This window comes from Macrobrachium nipponense, chromosome 1 (assembly GCF_015104395.2).
Source record: "Macrobrachium nipponense isolate FS-2020 chromosome 1, ASM1510439v2, whole genome shotgun sequence".
Lineage (NCBI taxonomy): Eukaryota > Metazoa > Arthropoda > Malacostraca > Decapoda > Palaemonidae > Macrobrachium > Macrobrachium nipponense.
This window is the reverse complement of record NC_087200.1, coordinates 8352858-8376699: the sequence shown is the minus strand read 5'-3', so window position 1 is coordinate 8376699 and position 23842 is coordinate 8352858. Positions and strand designations below refer to the sequence as shown.

At 41.1% G+C, this 23842-nt stretch overlaps 1 protein-coding gene across 1 annotated transcript in view; it reads left to right on the top strand.

The window, feature by feature from the left end:
* Positions 1–23842, top strand: part of LOC135218682 (bromodomain and WD repeat-containing protein 3-like) — a 282487-nt gene that overhangs the window by 234645 nt on the left and 24000 nt on the right. The window contains 1 exon segment of the mRNA XM_064255131.1: positions 9809–10039. Within this exon segment, the coding sequence (XP_064111201.1) occupies positions 9809–10039 (231 nt within the window).

Below are 23842 nucleotides of genomic sequence, written 5' to 3'. Positions count from 1 at the left end.
GGGAGGAGGGGCAGTAAGGCTATGTAGAGTAGGGGTTTGTTTTGGAAGGTGGCCAGAGCTGGGGAACAATTTCCCTGGTTTGGAGGGGGTGGGGGATGCAGTGTTGGATGGGTGAAGAGGGCTAAGTAGATGTCCTACTGAATACAGCTTGTTTTGTTTCTTGTTGATATGCTTATGAATTGTTTTAATTTGCATTTTATGCTATTCCCATATTTTTACTGTTTTTCTCATTTTTAATTTTTACACGTGACTTACCAAGGACTTAATCCACAGCAGTCAAAAATTCAAATTTGTGGTGGCAATGCCATCACTTGTGTAGGTGGAGAGGACCAATTGATGAGCGCCATCGTTTGTTTTTCATGGCGGCTCCCGGTCAACAACGGTGGGTTTTGGCAGTTATCTTGTCATTTTTTGTGTGGCTTATACTATGATGAAATTCATTTTATGGTGGTTTGTTTCTTTATTAGCTTTGAATTCGACATCATCATCATAGATTCCAGCGTTTCTAGTATCAAATATTGCTGAGGGTTGTAGGATAAGACAAGACTTACAACATTTTTTGTATGACTCATTCCAAATGTTAAATTTTAGGGGCCAGGCTTCTTTGATAGAATTAACCCGTCCAGAATCTAAGGATTGGGAAGAGTACGTAAATGGAAAACCTTCAAAGCACATTTAGAAAAGCTTGACAAGAAATTTTATTTTCTCGCTAATGCAATAATGGAATTACATTCGTCTTTCAGATCATTCATGCAGAAATCATCTCGGTGCTAATGTGTTACACTGCACTGAGGAGAAGACACTGGAGGTCCAAGGGAGGCCCACGAGCAGTCACCCCCTCCATCGAGCCTGGTGACCGACCCCAGGTGTTAGCAGAACGCTATTGGAAAGGCATGTCTTTCAGTGCCAGTTGTCTATCAACAGGCTCGGAAGACTCTTCTCCAGACAGGAAGTGCCAGCAATGACGCTCATCACTATCTTGTCCTTTGAAGATTCGTGCGATGCCTGCCGATGCTTCTCTCTCTCTCTCTCTCTCTCTCTCTCTCTCTCTCTCTCTCTCTCTCTCTCTCTCTCTCTCTCTCTCTCTCTCCGTGAAGATGTACAGGGAAGTTAGCGCCAGCCCACAGCCTTCTTGCAGTTTTGAGAGACTGACCATGGACAGGTCGTCGACTTGGGATAGTCCTGAGTCTCTCTCTGGTTTGGATTGCCCTATGAGACCTTACAAAAGTTCTACAGTTTCTGGTATGCGCCTGGCTTGTTCTCCTGAGAACCCTTCGACTTCCAGACACCAGGTGCCTGCTCCTGTTTGTATAGCTGCCTCTTCTGAATGCTCTTCTGGCATACAGGCACCCTTTTTTGGCGCCCAATTGCCCAATTCCGGCTACCAAGCACTTACTCCCGACTTTCAAGCGCCCGCAGCAACTGTTTTGGCACCCACGTCTGTCCATTTGATGCCAGATGGAGAGTGTCAGTCTACTTCTGCTCCTTCTGTACAAGAAGACCCTGCTTTAGCGCCAATTAAGCAGCAACTAAAGGACTTGATGGATTTCCTTATGAAGAAACCTTTGAAGACTCACGCTAAGGATGATGCCTTGTCTCCAATCTCATCTGAGGAGGAAGAAATAATAGACCAAGATTTAGCTCCTTCCTTGGCCTATTTGTCTTTGTTAAAGGTACTTCGGTAAGTGGATGAATGGCTTGCTTGCAAGAGGGAGCAAGGGAAAGCCTCTTGCATTTCCTCGTCCTAAGCTTATTAAGAAAAGACATAGGTTCAACGCTGCAGGGGAAACTCCTTCCCTGGGAGTTTTTGTCTCTTTCCAGGGAGACTTTTCTGCTTTAGTGGATTCATCAAAATGCTCTGCCTTTTTGTCAGCAAAATCTTATTTCTCTTCTTCCAAGATGGATCATCTTGTGAAGAATCTATTCAAGTTGTTGGAAATAATGAGCTTCCTTGATTGGACCGTGGGAGCATTAGCTAGGAAGATCGAGGACTGCCCAGTTCTTACAGAAGAATTCTCGTCAGACTGGCTAGGAGTCTTGTCATGTGCCGAAAAGACAGTGAAGTATGGGTCTGACAAGTTAGCCTCCCTCTTCTCTATGCATATCTTTGGTTCTCATTTCCATTGAAAGGGGTAACATCCATTTAGAAATCGGCATTGATGTTTGTTACCAACCAAGAGAGGTCCGCTTCAGGTTCGATATTATGATAAACAAAAAGAATTCAACACCAACAGTTGAAACTGGGGATACGAATATAGAAAGAAACACTAACACAACAAAGGTTTATTTACAAGCTCACTAACAAAGATAAATGCAGAATGGTGTCTCCTATTTACATAAAAAAGGCAAAATCTTACAATGCGTGAACTGGGGAAGAAGTGAGGTAATTCAAATACTTGCTGGCCAGTTTTGCAACTCGAAGCGATGGCTTCACAAAAGGAGAACTGCGATTGCAGACGTCTGCTTGACTCCGTATTGCAGAAAATAATATCTATTCTTGATACTTGAAGGGCAGGAACTTCTCCAGACCTCTTGCAGAACGTTTCTTCTCTGAAGTCTTGCTCTACGTCGAAATGCCTCGGTCGTCTACTCTTGACGACGACTTGACCAGAATTCGACCAACTCTCGAGCGACTTTTCCTCTCTGATCCTTCGTAGGTTCCTTCTCTTATCACTCTCTGATGATCTCTGATCCTGAGCTCTCACTGATAATCTGATCTGTGGCTCTTACTGATGATCTCTGCTGCTGACCTCTCACTGATAATCTGATCTGTGGCTCTTACTGATGATCTGCTACTCTGTGACTAACTGATGATCTCTCTTCTCGTACTTCGTCCGTCGTATTTATATGGCATTCTGGGGGCGGGGCCTACGGCGAAGGTCACAGACTCCCAAGATTACTAGAACTTCTTAGAAGGATCTGGACGTAGTATTACATTAGAAATCGCGGCGTTTCTCACGACACTTAGGCGCCTGTTGTGATCCCTCCAAACAGGAATAGACTTGTGAAAATCTGCAGAGTTCAAGGAGACATGGAATCTGTTGGCTGCGAAGAACAGCCATGTGACAGATGGATCCAACAAGCCTACAAGGGGTCCTTTATATTTACCAGAGGGCCTTGCAGAAGTCTGCATTGGGCTACTTTATACACCCTACTTAGAGCATCTACTGACCATTGACATTTCAAGTTTGTTCAGATTCCTCTGATTTTTAATAAACATTATAATTTTCAATTCTAGTGACTTTACCACCATATTTATCCTCTCATATGTTGCTACATCATAATCCCATTTTTTCTGCTACCACAGTGAAGTGAAAATTTTTTCATCATCCATCAAAATTCATCACATTATCTCTTGGCATGAAATGAAGCATGATGTAAGTGATGTGCCTCTCTGCCCATATGAAGATCTTCACAGCCAGTAATCAGACCCCCTTTAACCTTGTCCCCAGTGGGGCCCCTTTAACCTTGTCCCCAGTGTGGACTGTGTGTACTGTAGGAATAGTTAAAGGTTCTTTGTAGTGTCCCTTTGGCCCCAAGCTGCAATCCCTTTCATTCCATTTACACTACTTCCATTCATATTCTTTCTTCCTTCTTACAGTCCACCCTCTCTTAACAATTGCTTCATTGTGCAACTGCAAGGGTTTCTTCCTGTTACACCTTTCAAACCCACTTACTCTCAATTTCCCTTTCAGCATGGAATGACCTCATCAGTCCCAGCACTTGACCTAAACTTTATATTCCATTCCTCTAATCTTCTCTCTCCTTGGGTTCTGCAAGCAAGCAATCACAGTGGCATTGATAATCATGACTGTGATGCAGACCCACATTAGTTACTAATGTGTGGGAGGCCTAAGAAAACCAATCAAAGTGGTAAGAAGCTAATGTGCAAGCAACTCTCTCCCTGGAATAGAACCAAGTACGTAACTAAGAGATTTGACAAGTGAGCTACCTATCCTGAAGTTGAGACTTATGATAATAGTATAAGGTATTTGGGTCCAGAGATGCTATTGATAGTTCTTTCACTAGGTTCTGATGAGCCATCAATTGGTGAAGATCACGAAAAAATATGTAAATAGCCATGCAGAACCAATTTCTTGAGAAACTACATTTGGCCAATCAACACTTGCCAAGACTTGGCGATCTAGGAGGAAAAAGAAACTCTGATGATTTTGAGAAGGCAACACTGTCCTTTGGTGGTTGGGCCAATTTTGCAACTGTGTCGTAAAGCATTTTCAGGACCCAAGGTCTAATGTAAGTCCAGAAGCTGTAGGTGAATCACCACTTACAAGCAGTGATGAAAATGCAGACCCATATGCACCTAAGAGGCTTCTGGAATATGAGTTCCATGAAAGACCTTAGTGGCTATACACAGACCAAAGCAAAAGGCCTGGAACTGTAACACAAGACCCATCAAATGAAGTGAAAGTGATCGGGGGCATGGAAGCAAGTTTCTCCAAGGTTATTGCAGCAAGGAAATTGTCTCTGAGGACAGATTTCTGTACCAACTCTATGGTTTCCATATGGAAGGGAGTCAGGTGAAAAAATTGGAGTTAAGCTAAGTTTGATGATTGGTCTCCATCCTCACAGAAACATGAGAACAAGGAAGAGCCAGCCAGATCTATACCAACTCTTGTAGAATCTCCTCAGTGGTACTCCTCTATAGCATTTGTTGTCAAGAATTTTTCTCTGCAGGATTGGAGAGGTAGGATTTAGAAGTGAATCGTGATCAGAGCATGGTGGGGGTGGGGGTATGTGTACAGCCCTGACCTGGAGAAGAGGCGGCCAGGTGGATGTTGGGGCTTCATCTGCAACCTCCTTTGTCAAGAGTCTTGAAGGAACACTTCCAACAAGCTTTTGGACAAAAGGCCTATTAAGCAACATTGCTGAGCAGAGAAAGAGCAGGGCATCAGAACATCAGAAGCACATTTGTGGTAGCAATATGTAAAGCCACCTAAGGAAAGATACTGGTTCTGAAGGAAAGACCCATCCATGGACCAAAGTCTGTAAAAAAATAAAAAATTGTCATTAACTGGGAACAGTAGTAGATGCCCTGGGCAAGAGGTGTAAGGGGGAGGTAAGATAGGAAGCACAACAGCAGATACAGTAAACAACAAAGCAGGCAGATCCCTGCTAGGGTTAGAGGCAAGAGCTCTTTTGAAGTGCAGCAATTAAATGAAATGTGGATGTGATTACAAGTGTGGCATATGGGCACTTGAGTCCTGATAGTGGGCCTCATAGGAAAATTTACACTTGGTTCTCGTGGTCATGGCATGTCAAGAGGAAGCAGAATGTTGCTGATAGGAAGATTGCTGCCTAAACATAAACCTTTAACAGGCCAGTCTTTGCTGACTTGGCAAATGAGGTTGGGGGAACACACTTGGCCCTGACATAAAAAGAATTATAAATAGGGGGTCCTTCTCCAAGTGCAACCTAAAAGTGTGGGACTTGACATACTTACCCAGAAAGTACATCGAGGTTTCAGAAAAGTGAAAGTTCTAAATACCAAAAAGGAATACTCGGTACTGGATGGTGGTAACCAAATTATGTACAATTGTGAGAGAGAGAATCAAAGGTGAACCAAAGTTACATGTTACTTTGCAAACAAGAGAAACCAGATTAAAACAAAGGTCAGTTACTATATTAACAGCCCATTACGTTCGGAAATGCAAAGCCCCTAACTGGAATTACACATACTAGAAATTCGAAATGGAATTAAAACATTGGACTGTATTCGAGTGGTGATATATGACACAAATGAGAAAAAAATAGGGAACATAAGAGCAGTAGGCTACTCGCAGTAAAAAAGAATGAAAGGTGTAATGGGAGGGAAACCTCTCAATTGCATTATAATTCAATTGTTAGGAGAGGGTGGAAAGTAAGATGGAAGAAGAGAATATGAACATAGGTACAGTGAAAGGAATGAAAGGGGTTGAAGCGAAGGGCTGAAGGGGTGCTGTGAAGAACCTGAAGAAGGCCAGCCAGAACCCTTATATATAGGGGTATAGGGCAAAAAATGCAGCCATGAAGAAATTCATGGAGCTTCGTATGGCAATGGAGAATACGTATACGAAATATTTTATCAAAATTCCTTATACTTTCTTAGTTACAGGGTAATTAGTAAACGTAACTCAATTAGCCAAAAATATTGATCCATGCAAGAAAATGCAATATTTCTTCTGTTTTCAGTGTGAGGAAAAACCTCTTGTAGAGTACACGTTCGAGTTTCACCTCTCATATTCGCTTGCCTTTACGTATGTTTATCTTTGTTTCAGCAAGAATTTCATCATGCCAATGAGGAAAAGAGTAGCAAAACATCTTGCTAACATACAGACGAAGAAAATTTGGTCTAATATGATTACAGAATATCATAATTTATGCGATATTAGTGTAGTTAGTGAAGAGAGAGAGGGAGGGGTTTGTAGTGATGATACACACGTCACGCAGTTCCCCAGGCTACGGTCTTTAAGCAAAGGGATCTTCATTTACGATAAATAACATAATTTTGGTTTATTAATACCCAAAAAGGAATATGAAATTCACATCAATCATGATTTATTAACATTTTCTTTGTAAAAAGAGAGCACACATTCGAGTTTCACCTCTGACATTCTCTTGCTTTTACGTCTGTTTATCCGTTTCGGCAAGAATTTCCTCATGCCAAAGAGGAGAACATAAGCAAAACATCTCACTAACATACAGAAGAAGAAAATTCGCACCAATAAGCCAAGATAATGAAGGAGAGAGAGAGAGAGTTGCGTAGGAAGGAGTGCCCCGTCCTGCCTGATCCAGTGCTCCAGGGATATTCATTTATGATTAAATTATGATGAATAACATAGTTTTAGTTTATTAATACCCAAAAAAGAAATATAAATTCATAATAATCATTATATATTAACATTGTCTTTGTAAAAATACAAAGGGAAACTTTGGTATATAACTTTGTAACTATCAAATGAATCCCTTTTTTCCAATTTCTGTTTCGAAAGACATTATGTAACTATCAAATGAATCCCTTTTTTCCAATTTCTGTTTCGTTTTTTTTTCTTATCTAATTATTTTAGCATAATGAAAAAATTCATATCTAGCAAAAAATTACTTTTAGAAAAAAAACTTCATTTGATTGGAGGTAGTAATCCCAAGTCTTAATATTAAATATCAAGGGAGGAGATAGAATTTGAAAAATGGTTATTTTCGGGATAAATTGCCCTGGCGTCACAAAACCGAAGGTCAGAGGCGAAAATCATATGCGGTTTGGAGATGTCCCAAGTCACCTTATTAGGTGGTATGAATGTCAAAGTCCTGTCCTTAAAAAATGGCATTAGCCGGCCGCCGGAACCTCTATATATGGAGGTATAGGGCGAAAAATGCAAGGTCATGAAAAAATTCATGGAGCTTCATATGGCAATTGAGAATACGTATACGAAATATTTCGTCAAAATTCCTCTTACTTTCGTAGTTACAGGGTAATTAGTTAACGTAACTCAATAAGCCTAAAACATTGATCCGTACAAGAAAATGCAATATTTCTTCTATTATCGTAAATTTTGATCATTATTGTCAAAGAAATTGGGAGAAATGGCATCTGTAGACATTCCCCGAGTCGAGAAGGAGACTTCAGGCTCAAGCGTACCAAGTCCAGTCCTGGTTTAGTGCGATCACAGACGTCAAGTAGTCTACACGTTCCATTTCACGTCTGACATTCGCCTGCTTTCACGTATGTTTATGTATGTTTCGGCAAGAATTTCATTATGCCAATGAGGAAAAGACAAGGGAAACATCTCGCTAACATACAGACGAAGAAAAATCGCTCAAGTATTACTACAGAATATCATAATATATGCGTAGTTAGTGAAGAGAGAGGGGAGGGTTGCTTAGTAACGCCCCCGTCTTGCTTGACAGCACATGTCACACTGTGCCTAAGGCTACGATCTTTGAGCAAAGAGATCTTCATTTATGATAAATAACAAAGTTTTGGTTTTTTAATACCCAAAATGGAATATGAAATTCATTATAATCATGATTTATTAAATTGTCTTTGTAAAAAAAGTGTACGCCTTCGAGTTTCACCTCTTGACATTCTCTTGCAATTACGTTTGTTTATCTTTGTTTCGGGCAAGAATTTCATCATGCCAAAGAGGAAAATACAAGGAAAACATCTCGCTAACACACAGAAGAAGAAAATTCGCTGTAATAAGAGGTTTTAGTGAAGGGGAGAGAGAGAATTGCGCAGGAAGGAGTGCCCCATCTTGCCTCAAGCAGTGCCCCAGGCTGCGATATATGAGCAAAGGGATCATCATTTATGATTAAATTATGATAAATAAAATAGTTTTGGTTTATTAATACACAAAAATCAAATATACATTCATAATAATCATTATTTATTGATATTGTCTTTATAGAAATACAAAGGAAAACTTTGAACGCCCGTATCTCAAAACTATACTTATTGACCTTCAAAATCTATCTTCTCACTTAGTTTTAAAGCTATAACATTGGAATTTGGTATATAACTCAGAAAGACATTATAGAACAATCAAATAGAGCCCTTTTTTCCAATTTTTGTTTCGTATTTTTTTTATAAATTTTTTTTCTCCTGATTTATAGGGTTTATTTTTTGACCATATTGAAAAATTCATTTCTAGCAAAAAAATGACTTTTAGAAAAAAAACTCTCCATTCGATTGGAGGTCTACATCAGGTCTATATATGGTAGTAATCCCAGGTCTTAATATTAAATATCAAGGGAGGAGATAGAATTTGGAAAAGGGCTATTTTCGGGATAAATCGCCCTGGCGTCACAAAACCGAAGGTCAGAGGCGAAAATCATATGCGGTTTGGAGATGTCCCAAGTCACCTTATTAAGTGGTATGAATATCAAAGTCCTGTCCTTAAAAACGGGCATTAGCCGGCCGGCCCCCTTAAGTAATGTCTACAGTGTGTCACATTGAGGTCCATGGGTAAAACTTTCAGTTATGCCTATGTATCATTGCCAATTTGTGTCTGTGGTGTTTATGACAATAAGGGCATCATATCACAACACCATGCATTATTTGAAGATGATACCAGCATTAGTTATAATGAGATTTTAGGTTTTGATGATAATGATGTTCAGGATTTGAAGATGATATAAGTTGTTACAGAACATTGATGCTTTTTCTACCTATTGAGTTTTTGTTAGAGAGCAGTACTAGTAGCTTGTTCCCTTATTCTTTCTGATGTACCAAAGGTGCTTTTATTTTTGTCTTCTCTTGTAAATTAAAGAGAATTATTTAAAAAAAAATTTCCCTTGTCTTACCTGCATGCTTTATCCAATTTTTTTGTCATACTGTAATTACACAGATTGATAACATTAAATGTGAAATTGTATATACACTTTTATCTCATCATTCTTTGATAAAACAGAGGGGGGGGGTGTCATATTCCCTGGGGTTTCATGTGCCACCAGTTATGGTATTTATGATTAGTAATAGAGGTTTGTAATAACAAATTAGATTTGTAATCATCTATTGTAGTTATTTTTTCTTTTATACACCAATTTAGATTGTCATAGGTAATCTTCTGCTGGAATCAAATGATTCACCCAATGTTTAATAATAGCAAACCTATATTAACCTATTCATTCTCAGAATATGTAATGACAAAACAATTGTTACATAATTATTATCTTGAAGAAAGATTACAAATGTAATAAATTATATTATTGCTTATAATAATTTGTTTCTTTTAATTATGTTGTATTTATGTAATGTATTTTTCATAATTGAAAACTGTTCTTTCTACTAATGAACACAACTATCTTTAAACAGAGATGGGATGTGTACAGACCCGACTCAGATATACCATCAGTTACAAGCCAACTACCATTCTCCAGATCATAGTGGTGATGAAGGATATGAAAGGGGAGAGTCAAGATTTAAAAACTACGGTAAAAGTGTAAAAGGTCGAAACCTGGGCAAAGTTGACAAGAGGACTTGGCAACAAATGTGTAAAGACCTTTTAAAGAGCATATTTGAAAGAGAAGATTCCATGCCTTTTAGGTAAGTCTAAGCAAAGGTAGATTATTTCACTTTTTCTTTTATCCTGAAAATTATCTCACTTTTTTTTCCTTGATCCTGAAAATAATCCTCAGTCAAGTTTTGAAAGATTTAAAGGTGAAATGAAAAATCATTAATTACACTAAAAGAGAATATGATTAGTAGTGTTCTTGAAATGAATTTGCTTTGAGCACATCATTGAGAAATGCCATATGTACTAATGATGTAAACACACAATGTTGCACACAGTTTCCATGAAAAGGCAAATTGAGAAATCAGTGGTCATAATATAACTGAATTTTAGTAATAACTTTTAAAATAATGTTCAATCGAGTGAGAGTCCAGGGCACTAACAATTTGGACTCTTTTGAAAGACTTGGGTTCAGTCCCTTAGTGAGTCAGCAGTTTATTTCTATGAAACACGTTTCCATGTGTTAACTTCCATCATATCTCACAGTGAAAGGGGTAAATCAAGTGAAATGGTAGCAATTTGAGTGCTGATGGGTTGAGGAGTTGGGTAAAGCTGGTATGTTGGGCCCTAGCTGCCTGCCTAGGAAAAACCTCAGGTATGTAGTGTTGAGGCTCCAACTCCTTTTTTAACCTTTACATCCAAATTTCTAATGCCCTGGACAGGACTCTCACTTGAATATATTATGAGTGTATGTATATGTTTAAATATATATTGAACATCTATGTCAAACATGCTGTTTTTCTCAAAACTTTTGAAAAAAAATATGTTTTTCCTGAGTCAAAACCTGTTTTTTTTTTTATAGTATAGTTGCTGTCTCATCCTCAAGGAGCTTTACAAAGAAATTGACAGATGACGAAAGGCTTTTGAATTTTTATTGTTCATATACGAAACAAACCTTCGGTCTTAACATTAGGATTTACAAGCGCCAAGCTGGAAACCGGTAGAATTAAAATTACACTTTTGAGATCAAGGGACTAATGGCATCTATACCAGGTCACGGGGCATGTATACCCAGAATGCCCACGGCTACCTGTGACCCACCAGTTATTTTCCTACCGCCTTTAAGATAAGACGTGTTACTGTCTATCTGATTTAAAGCCGGTTTTTCAGTTTGCCCGTTCTTTATCCATTTCATTTTTCATTTTTCATTCCTATTACCTTTTCTTTCTCCGAGTGTGATCAGTGTGAGGTAAGAGTGTATACGTGGTATGATGGAGAATTTTGCCTCAACATCGGGATCGTCTACCGTTTCGAAGAGGAGACAAAGGAAATGCCCAGGAGTCAGTGGCTTTCCATGTTCTAGGTTCCTAACTTCGGTGTCAACGGATCCTCATCCAACGTGTAGTAGGTGCAGGGAAAACGTATGTACGGTTACTAATCCATGTTCTGTTTGTCGCAGTTGGTCGGTGGAACAGTGGAAGAAGTTCTATGGGAAAAGCCAATACAAAAGGAAGGTGGTGACGCCATCTTTGGATGACCAAACCTTACCGGCTTCTTTTGTATCAGCAATAAACCAGGCTGCTCCATATGTTTCTCCACCTGCTTTTGATTTGTCTCATACCCCTTCGGTTTCTCCTAGCGGTTCGGTATCGGAAACGTCAGGAGGGGCCTTGGGTAATCTTATGAATAATTAGCACTCTCCTTTGTTCCCAGCAAGTAGAGGGGGAGATCCGCCATCTTTGTTCCAGGCTCCTGCTCCTCAAGCGCATAGGTTAGATGGTACGTGGTCAGCGCTAGGCCTACCAGGTGTACCAACCTTGGATGGTCTGCTTGCGCATTATATGACATCACGGTTCCAGCAGGGTCCGCCAGCGCTTAATGTTCCTCATCCCCCGGGCTTGCAATTTATGGGAATTAATGCCGCGGCTTCACCATCACACTCGGTGTTTACAGCGATGCAGAACGTGGGAGGTAGTTTGGCAGCAAACGTGCGGTTGCCAGCAGAAACCTCTCAGTCTCTCCCTACGAGAGGGATGACGTCACAACATACGTCACACTCCGATATGGCAGGCGTGATGACGTCACAGACCGATCCTCGGCCTATTTCGCTGCACCCAGACGCTAATACGCCTTCTGACCCGTCAATGCAAACTGTAATGCAGAAATTACAGGATATAGAGAAGAGAATGAATAAGAGAGACAAAAAGAAAAAGTGTGATTCGCCTTCTTCGTCTTCTTCCTCTAGTTCGGCGTCATCGCTAAGTCCGATAACGTCACGGCGAGCGCCAGTCAAGCGTTGGAGGAGGATTCGGGAGTTCCTGGCGGATCCTCGGGCTAAGAGGAGAAGAATCAATTCTTCCTCATCTTCGGACCAAGACTGTCATTTCCAAGTCAGCAGGAAGGTCGGGAAGTCAGTGGCTATTAAGCACAAGGTTAGCAGACGAAGCCGTTCGCAAGAATCCGAACAAGCGAGAGAGGTGACGGCCGGCGGACTAGCGGCCGATGCGGAGTTGCCAGTTCGGATCGCAAAAACTACGACACCTCTGGTAAAATCGACGTTGGCGGCGAAAGGTGCAGCAGAGGATGGAATGCAGGTCCCAGTTTCGCCCGTAAGGCCGTTCAAAATACGTACGAAGGACGATAAGGCTCCTATTAAAAGTACGAAAAATAGAGAGTTGGCAACCTCGGCGGATACGTTCGTGGAAGGCAGTGTCCGTCTGGATAGAAGGTCGAGGCCGGGCTCGCCGACGCTCGAAAACGATGCCAATACTAATAGAGACGAACTTATATCTGTCTTAAGGGAGCCTTCATCTTGGAGATCTAGACGAGATTCTCGCTCTAGATCCGTGAGCAGAGAAAGAGTGAGACGTTCTCGTTCCCCTGCTGACTATCCGGGATCGAGCCAACAGCGGCCAGCAAAGATCAAAGAGACCGCAGCCGTAGGGGCAGGCGGCCGTGGAATTCCGGGCCGTCTGTCAGAAGATAGGGGCGAGACAACATCCCTTGTGACGGAGAATGGTACACTAGAGCCGGAGGAAGGAGAAAACCAAGAGTTTCTGGCCTCGTATGCAGAGGTGATTGATTTGATTCGTCAATTCAATAACCTTTCGGAGAAGACAGAAACACCGGCCAGTATGCTTCCGCCTGGAATTGACATGGAATTTGGACTAAAGAGGGATACCAAGGTGTCGTATGAATTGCCTTGTTTGAGTCATGCGGAATCGGTCTTGCAACACGTAAACGCAAAGATTGCAGGGAGGGATAATTCCTTAAGATCTAATAGATCATTTAAATTTATTCCCCCTCCAATGATAAAGCATAGGAAATATTATACGACACCGAAGGTCCCTTTGCTGTCTAGACAAATGAACCCTAATGTTGTAAGGTTAAGGCCTGGATTAACCTTGGATCAGGTTAAAATGGAGTGCCCTTCGATGACGTACCAAGAGGCTGCTACGTTAGAAGCAACAGCTTCTTCTGTCTTTCAGGCTGCATCTTGGTTAGACCTTTGGTCAACAGCAGTGGCGAAGATTGCATCCTCGGAAGCAACAAGAAAAGTAGTGGATGAACCATTGTTCATTAGATTACTACAGTCAGGTTCCAAGGCGATTGCGTACCTGACAAACGTAAGTGCCAATGTTTGGGCAAATATCCTGCTAATGAGGAGAGATGCAGCGTTTGCTAGACTAATCCGCAATGTGGATTTGGATTCCCTGTTACCAATGAGGAATGGGGATATCTTGGAATCGCAACTGCTGTTGCCAGAGGTCATACTGGAAGAGGCGATAGATAGAAGGAGGATGGACACTAACGATAGGTTGGTGCAACAGGCAGTTAGGAAAACGTCTAACAGTCAAACTACTCCTTTGGAGGGAAGACAACAGCAGATGTCTCGAAAGAAGACAGTGAGACATAGCATCCCTAATAGAGTCACAAGACCCTCTTCCCCAAAGAGGCTAACTCATCGGCCCTTTCACAATAGAAACAACAGAGGAATGGGCAATAGGGGAAGAGGGAGAGGCTCAAGAAGATAGGATGGGCGCCTCCCATCACTCGGCCACACCAGTGGGGGGTTGCCTGGCAAATCACTGGAAGGTGTGGCAGGAACTAGGGGCAGAGCAGTGGGTGGTGGATGTTCTCAGGATCGGGTATTTGATCCCGTTCAAGGTAACCCGCCCCTGACAGATCAACCATTACCCCACGTCACTTATGCCCACAAATCTCAGAAGGCCACTATTCTTCAGGACGAAGTGAAGAAGATGATGGAAAAAGGAGCTGTGCAACAAGTATGCAGTCCAGCAAAAGGCTTCTACAGCAGGATTTTCCTGGTACCCAAAGCCAACGGGGAGTGGAGGACAGTAATAGACCTGTCAACGCTGAATCTGTTTATAAGGAAAACCAGTTTCAAGATGGAAACTCCGAAAACGGTTCTACAAGCAGTCAGAATCGGAGACTTTATGCTGACAGTCGATCTAAAGGACGCATACTTTCAGATACCAGTCCATCAGTCTTCAAGGAAATATCTCCGCTTCAGTCTTGCAGGAAAGCTTTCGAATTCAAGGTCCTGTGCTTCGGATTGACAACGTCTCCTCAAGTTTTTACAAGAGTGTTCACCCTCGTGTCGGCGTGGGCGCATGCTCAGGGGATCAGGCTAATAAGATATCTGGACGATTGGCTGGTGATAGCAAAGTCCAGGGAGAAATTACTCAGGGACAGGGCGGCCTCACCTGCAGCGTTGTCACAGCCTAGGTATTGTGGTAAATCAGGAGAAGTCGCAGTTGGATCCAAGTCAACGTTTGGAATATCTGGGAATGGTGATAGACACAACACAAGCCCCAAAGTATTCCCGACAGACCAAAGAATAGAGAAATGCAAACAAGTGGTGAATGCCTTTCTGGGAAAACAGACACAGCCAGCAAGACAGTGGCAGGTGGTGCTGGGAATCCTAACCTCCCTTGAGAAGCTAGTACCACAAGGAAGGCTACACCTTCGGTCCCTACAATGGAGGATGAAGGAGTTTTGGTCACCAATAGTAGATCACCCGTACGAGCAAATTCCCTTGTCGGCAGAAGTGAGGAAAGACTTGCTGTGGTGGGTGAACGACGACAATCTGACAGTGGGTGTCCCCTTCAACAATCCTCTCCAGACTCTTGCTGTTTCTCGGATGCGTCACTAGAAGGCTGGGGAGCCCATATGGAGGAGTTGATGGTGTCAGCAAAATGGAGTTGCAAGGACAGAGAACTCCATATAAACGTGCTGGAGTTGAAAGCAGCTTTTCTAGCTCTACAGGAATTCAGGGAGAGAGTAAAGGGACACTCAGTGGTATTGATGTCAGACAACACCACAGTAGTAGCTAATATAAACAAGCAAGGAGGCCTAGTTTCTCGGCAGTTACATGTGATGACAGTTCAACTTCACCAGTGGGCTATAGAGAACCTGGTAGACATCAAGGCCAGGTATATTCCGGGAAAAAGAAAACATAGTGGCCGACAAGTTGAGCCGCAGGGATCAGATTCTGGGAACGGAGTGGTCCCTGCACCAACAGGTAGTGGACAGGATGCTCATGTTGTGGGAAGGACCGATCATAGACCTATTCGCAACCAGGTACAACAAAAAGTTGGAAGTGTATTGTTCAGTAGTCCCAGATGCAGAGGCAGTAGCAGAAGATGCGCTACAACACCCCTGGGACAATCTGGACGTGTACGCATTTCCTCCATTTTGTCTAATCCGTCAGGTTCTGAACAGGGTAATGCGGTCTCAGAACCTCAAGATGACCCTGGTAGCCCCGTTATGGCCGAAAGCAGAGTGGTTTCCAGACCTACTGGAGCTCCTAGTAGATGTGCCAAGAGAGTTACCTCCATGGAGCAACCTACTGTGTCAGCCGCACGTGGAGAGGTACCACCAGTCGGTGAAGTCCCTATCGCTTCACGGGTGGAGACTGTCAAGTATCTCCTCCGAGCGAGAGGGTTTTCGCAGAAAGCAGCAACTCAGATGGCAGGTAATATCAGAAAATCATCTGCGACAGTATACCAAGGAAAGTGGTCAGCATACTGTGATTGGTGTCGTAGAGGGAACTTGTCTCCACTCGGTACCACTATTCAGCAGTTAGCAGACTTTCTGATATATCTCAGAACAGAAAAACATATGTCTGTATCTGCAGTGAAGGGGTACAGGGCGGCTCTAGCCTCAGTCTTACGAATGAAAGGAGTGGACATATCGTCTTCATGGGAGTTGGCCATGCTGATAAGGAGCTTGAACAGTCATGCCCACCAAAGGACTAAAAGCCCAGATTGGGATCTGACCAAGGTACTGAGTAGTCTGACAAACCCCCCTACGAACCACTAAGGCAGTCCACGGATAGGCTCCTGACCCTGAAGACAGTCTTCTTATTGGCCCTGGCTTCAACCAAAAGGGTGGGGAGCTACATGGCCTGTCATATCTCATAAAGCACTCAAGAGGTTGGAGATCAATGGTATTTGAGTTTGTCCCAGAATTCGTGGCCAAGACCAAAATCCAACAATAGTAGACGGCAGATTCGACTCCTTTACCATACCTTCCTTGGCAGAATTTGTAGACAACGACAAAGCTGAGATGCTCCTGTGCCCCGTCAGGGCACTAAGGGAGTACTTAAAGAGAACAAGGCAACCTGCAGGCCGGGGTGCCGGAGGTTGTTCGTAAGTACAGGACGGAACAAGAAGGAAGTGTCCAGGAATACAATATCGTTTTGGCTAAGGGAGACGATCAGAGATGCTTATTATACGGCAGAAGACAGAGGGTCAGATAGCCAGGTGGGAGCTAAGAGCTCATGACATCAGGGGCGTGAGTGCTTCCCTGGCATTTAAGAAGAACATGTCTGTGGATAGAATTCTGAAAGCTGGTGTGTGGAAATGCCAAACAGCTTTCATCTCATTTTATTTGAAAGATGTTGCCCATAGATCCTTGGACACCTTTTCCTTGGGTCCAGTGGTGGCGGCCCAACAAGTGATATAGTTCATCCACCCCAGTGCCCCTGGCGGGTCAGTTGCGTCTAGTCTAAGATGAAGGTATGGAAGTAGAATGAATGGGATGACTGGTCTTTTTTCTTTATCCTTTACTACTTTGTTTTTTTCTTTCCGGTTTTTTTCTTTTTTCTTTACTAACTTTCTTTTCCTACTCCTTTAACTACGGGCAATATGAAGGAGAGTACTGTCATGTGCTGGAACGGACTAGATGCAGGTGAGGTTGTCAGCCATACTGTGAAGCTATCTTAGGTTATGATATACTTTTCAGTAGCAACACATCCCTCTGGATAATAGGGAAAAAGAGGGTGAAGGTGGATCCAGTTTCAAGGGACAAGAGTAAACAGTAGAATGGTATCTACATCCCCAGTGGGGGAAAACCAATAGATCCGCTTATATCTTTGGTCCTAGGTTCATTGTCCATTCTCTTAGAATTTCCCTATATATTCGGAAATGGATAAGGTGGCAAACTCCCAGTCAGTTGTAGAGACTTACCTCCCTCCAATAGTAAGTCTATCCTAATGTTAAGACCGAAGGTTTGTTTCGTATATGACAAATACCAAATTTGGTAAACTAATTTGTATTTTCATAACTAACAAACCTGAGGTCTTAACAGGTAAAGGCCCACCTCGAACCACCCCTCTAGCAGTCTAAACTGTTAGAAATATAACTGGTAATATAACTGGGATTGGGTCACAGGTAGCCGTGGGCATTCTGGGTCTGGGTATACATGCCCTGTGAACCTGGTATAGATGCCATTAGTCCCTCCCGGATCTCACAAGTGTAATTTTAATTCTACCGGTTTCCAGCTTGGCGCTAGTAAATCCTAATGTTAAGACCTCAGGTTTGTTAGTTATGAAAAATACAAATTAGTTACAAATTTGGTATTTCCAACAACCCAAAAACCTTTTTTGGTTCAGAGTCAAGGCCACTATTTTCAAGGCCCCATTCTTTATTCCAAATACCTTTAGGTTTGGTAACAAAGAACAAGAAACTAAGTGGAAACTCATGTTTTTTAGGGTGAAGTTCTGTGGTGACTTACTTGAGCATTAATTAAGCATGCTGGGTATGGTTGCAGTATTGTCAAACCATCCCTAGTGATAGTTAGCATGCCCAGCTGTTACAAAGACCTGTGGTTTGCCGTTGCAGCAACTATGGGTCAACACTATCCATACCACATCCATACCACCTACCGATACACAGTGTAGTCAATTTGTTCAAGCTCATGGCAAGTGTTGCTAGATTGTAGGAAAAAACGGACCTTTTGGGATGTTTGCCATGACCTTTATGTAAACCTTAAGTGTTTGAACTGGGTTTAATGTTTTGTCTGCTACTTCTAGTTTTCTTAGAATAGATTTCCTTCTTGAAGGGGTCCCATCCTTGGCCAGGAATGACAAGCCATAGAACAATAATAAGTGATGGTCATCCATTTGCTTGATGTATTGTCTACGTTTAAGACAGCCCAGTTCGCTAATACAAGCTCCTGATGCTAATGCAATTGAGAAGATTGCATATTGTAGCTTGTGAGTTGTGCTTGTATTGGGTACACTGAATTGAGGGGCTGATCGAAGTCAAAGCACCTTGTTCAGAGACCAAGTAATTAGAACCCTTCTAGAGTGGATCTTTGTACTAGTTCACAAACTGCATAAGCGAAGTGATAACTTCTATACTAGAGTCAAATCACGAAATCATAAATCAATGGTTCCGTTATGCTGCCTTGTAATAACTGATTTTCTAACTGCAAAGCATTTGTCTTCAAAAGGGATAGAAAATTTTAAAATTGGTTCCATAGAATTTTTTACTGGGCACTTGGTATGGATATATTGTAACTATATCTTCCATACATACTGGTATTGCCAGATATGAAGTCTGTAATTTTGCACTAGGTACCTAGCAATGTGGGACAAGTAATTTTCATGGTATAGATAATATTTAAGAAAATCCACCCGTGAAGTTCTTGCCTGAAAAAAGGATGAAACGGGACAGTTTCGAAATTTATCTCTTCACCCTTTGTTAAAGTAATAGGAACCAATGCCTGTTTGGCCAATTTGGGGCTGTTAGTAAGCTGTTCCTTAGTAGGTTAGGAGTTTGCTGCACACCTTCGAAATCTGGTACAATGGAGGAAAAAGGGTAGGAAGACATCTCTTGCTTCTGCTTCCCAGGCAGTTTGTGATTCTCATATGTGGCAAACAGGTCCACCTCCATTTGTGGAAGTATGTAGGCTATTTTCTGAAAAAGAGTGGTTATTCAACTCCACTCTGTTGAGGCTGTCATTTTCCTTGATAGGGAGTCTACTATTACTACATTGAAAGATCCCATAAAGTGAATTGCAGACTAGTGCCACTTCTTTGCTTGCCCCATCGAATGATGGCTAGCATTACCATATTGAGAGGTGAGTATCATCTCAACAAAAAGACAGCCATCAGCTCCAGGAAATTAATACAGCAATTCCTCAGAGTAGCTGAACACCTCCCTGCCACTGACAATCCTCTCAATGTCCTCACAACCTGTCAACAAGGTATCTGTGCAAGGCACGTTTTGAGGAATTGCCCTATTCTGTTTTGAGTATGATGGGAGGGAACTAAGCCGTGAAATGTATCCCAACACAGTCTCAGCTAGATCAACCTAGGTTATTGTCTAATCAATTTAGATTACTAATTCCCTTTTAAGGGTATGCACCTGACAGCCTATAGTATTAAGACAGTTCTTAAGTATACAGGCTATATAAAAGGCAAAATGTCTGTAGCCTTTTATCTAATCTTAAGGTCTTTAGTGTAAACTTAGGCCCATAGCCTAACAGGATATGTCCTTATCTAAAAAGATTATCTTATTAATAATTTAACAATAATTGTGGAACATTTCTTCATTTAAAACTTCTAAATAGAATGATAAATTCTTCACAATAATTTTTGCTTCTTCAAATAGCTAAAAATCATAATGGAATATAAGAAGCTCCGACGTGTATCGGCTTTCCACTCGCCATAAAATTGTTGTTCCACAGTCTTGACTAAAACATTCTACAGTCAAACTTAAAATTATGCACTTTGTTCTCAATTTAGATGGAAAGTTTCCATGAACTTCAGTAATGAAATCAATCAATGAAGAACGAAATTCTCTGAGCTATTGATCCAAAATTGTAAGCACTGACATGTGCTGGCAAAAAAAGCTGGTTTACGGCTTTTCACACACAATACAATCATTGTTCCACAGTCTGAATTAAAAATTTGTTAACTAGTACTTAAAATTATACCCTTAGCTTTCAATTTGTATGTTTCCATGAACCTTTGTAATGAAATTGATAAGCGAAGAACAAAATTTGAGTTAGCCTAACGATCATAAATTGTAAGCTGATTTCTGGCTTTCCAAAAAAGGAATGGAGGCTTGGCCAGATTTTGGGCATGTGTAAACAAATATGATGACGTGTATGTGCATAACCACTTCTTCTTCTTCCGGTTTTTGACGTACGTAAACTGGGTATGAGCATTTGCTGAGGATAATAGAAAGTGCCCTCTTATCCTGAGTCCATTTATACTCTTAACACATTATAATATTTATCATTACGACACAATACCCAGCCCCAAGAGCAGTTAAGAGAATTCTTTGACATTAGTCTGGTCACCATGGAGCTCTAGATAGACCATGGAATGGGTAATCCTTAAGGACGAGACAACACATACACTATAAAAAAAACTATAAGAATGAAGGAAATCCCAAAATTTTAGCATTAGAAACTCTCTCTCTCTCTCTCTAACCAATTGGTAGTAACACATTTATCCATGATAAATATTTGCTAATTAGTGTACGTATTTTGATGTTATTGTCATGACTAAATACTTTTTTTGATACAAAAATGATTTATTAATTTTCAAATATTAATATTGATTAATACTGTAATAGGTTTAATAAGATTACGTAAATGATATTAAATATAATAATTCTCTCTCTCTCTCTCTCTCTCTCTCTCTCTCTCTCTCTCTCCCCTATCTCTCTCTCTCTCTCTCTCCCCCCCCCTCTCTCTCTCTCTCCCAGTATTTATCGTTCCTTTTGATTTATTTTCATACAAAACAGAGAGAGAGATTTACCTAATACATACTAAGTACTAATTTTCAAATATTATAAGACTAAATATATAATAATAATAACTAAAGGGATTTTTGACAGAGGAAAAATCTATTTCTGGGCGAGAGACCTGTGCCGCCCAGTGAAATGCTCCTTATAGCATCATTTTTAAGGTATAAAACTGCTATATACCAGAGAAAAAAAGCTCACTCACCATATAGGGTGTCGGTATAGTAAACTGGGGCGTGAAAAACCACTCTCAGAGGTCTATACCAATTAGTTATCTCCTCTCCAACATCCCCTGTTACTACGAGGTGCCGTTCCACATCCCACTACTGCCCGCCACCCCTCTACCACCCATGCGTACCTAAACATTCCTCATAGCATCCCAAGCTTGGACCAGTCTAGGGTGAGGAAAAACAAGGGTGGGTCACTGGCGGCACAGGTCTCTCGCCCAGAAATAGATTTTTCCTCTGTCAAAATCCCCTTTTCTGGGCTCAACCTGTGCCGCTCCGTGAAATAGTAATTGGTCCAATAGCTTGTAATTAGTTACCTGAAAAAGGAATAGAATAAAAACTAGGATATATAAAGAAGGAAACTTTAATACCGTATCAAAATATATAATCTAATACAAACTGACATAAAAGTAATCAGTTATCAAAAAACTTATTCAGGAAAAACATTTCCAAAAGAAAATAAAGGTGCTACTAGTAACCTTTATACAAGATAAATATACATACTATACTGGTACTCCAAAGGAGGGGTCCAAGAATTTCTTGGAAACCATCAAAAAGATATCACAATATATCTTATACTATACAATTTACATCCAATAAAACTAAATGTTGAGTACCGGAACAGGTTAATTACAATACAGGTGAGTACCAAATCTAATTTAATTACAGGTAAGTAACAAGGCTAAGCAGGGACAATAAATGAGGCAGGTAGGGAGAAAGAAAGGTAAGGAATACTAATGAATAACTTCTTAACATGGTTCTGATATATCAGGAGGAACTACATTTCCTGCTGCCACTGTTGCAAATTTTAGGGCTTCCAAGGATTTTAAGTAATGGCGTTTTAAATACTAATGGAATGGTGATTTCCAACCTGTATACTTTTTTAAATCTTCAAAATTCATATGGTGAAAATAATAACTGACGTGGCTACTGCTCGAATATCATGAGCATGTGGAATTGATTCTGGATTAGCTTGTTGATAAAATAAAGAATCTGCTGTCTAATTCCTTTAAAGGAAATGTTTCCTCCATTTTGCTCTAATAAATAAAGGGACCTGAAGACTTATTAGAAGTTCTTTGTTCAGATAAGCTTTCAAAGTGTTAACTGGACATAAGGATGGATCCTGTGGAAGTGGGACAATCCTCCACGGTGACCATCGGTTTCTGTGGATCCTCATTCTTGCTAAAAATCTCTTGTCTGGAAAGATTTGTACTTCCCCAGATGCGAGAAAAACAATATGATTCGGTTCTCTAGATAATGCTGAAAGCTCAGATATTCTGGCTCCAGATGCTAAACTTACAAAAATAAAGTTTTTCTAAACAGTGTTATGTATGAACATGAATCATTATTGTTTCAGAGGCCAGTTAAGAGCATCATTTAAAAAACCAGGAAACTGTGTGGGAGCGGGTTACTGGTTTTAGTCTGGCGCAAGCTTTTGGAATTGATGAAAAATATGAATCTGTAAGATTAATATTAAACCCAATCTGAAATATCTTCTTCAAGGCAGATTTAATTGTTATAATTGTATTAGCTGCTAATCCCGTTTCAAACAGGGTCATAAAAAAGGTAACTGCTAGGTTCGAGTCATTGCTCTAACCTTAGAATCTCTTAAGAACTTTGCCAGTTTTCTTACAGCTGAATCATATTGACGAAGGGTTGAGTCTCATTTATCTGACTCTAGAAACAAGTATTTAGAGGATCAATATTAGCATCTCTTTGTGCTGCAAATTTCATAAAGTCCATAAAGTTAGGGCACTCCGAATTCTTGAGGAAGCTAACACACTGCAAGTTTGTACTACCTGTGTCAACTTGGGATGCTGTTGGATCCGCCGAGGGAGGAGTGTCCTAGTTATACCATCAGAAGAAACCAATTGCTCTTGGGCCAATTGGGGGCTAACAGAGCTATCTGACCTTTGAAGTCCTGAGTTTGTCTAGTACTTTCATTAACATGTTTATCGGAGGGAACAGATAAATTCTTTGCCAGGTGTTCCAATCTATGGACATGGCGTCGTGGCATAGGCCAGAGGGTCCAGGTTGGGAGCAACATAAACATTTTAGTTTGTTGTTGGATTCCGTGGCGAATAGGTCCACTGAAGGTTTGGAATCTGTTGACAAATCCAATTGAATGAATCTTTGTCCAATGACCATTCCGACTCCAGCGGAGTTGTCCTTGCAAAGTGCGTCTGCTACCACATTTCTCACTCCTGCCAGGTGTACAGCTGACAGGTGCCATTGGTTTCTTGTTGCAATCGTAAAGATTGCTATCATCACATGATTATGTGACTTGATTTGGATCCCCTCTGTTTTAAGCAATGGACTATTACTTCGTTGTCCAGAATTAATCTGATGTGTTGCTTCTTTGCGGGGCTAGTTTCTTCAGAGTTAAGAATACTGCCATGGCTTCCAATATGTGATGGGAGTTGACGCAACGTTACTGACCACAAACCTTGGACTTTTTCGTATTGGGAGTAACCTAACAACGCTTAGAGAGGCGTCTGTGTGTATTACCAACGCTGGTGGTGGAAATCGTAGGGGAATCGATTTTTGCCAGATCTTGGCCTGGTCCAAGTAGCAATCTTTCTTTAGTATTTGTGGATTAGAG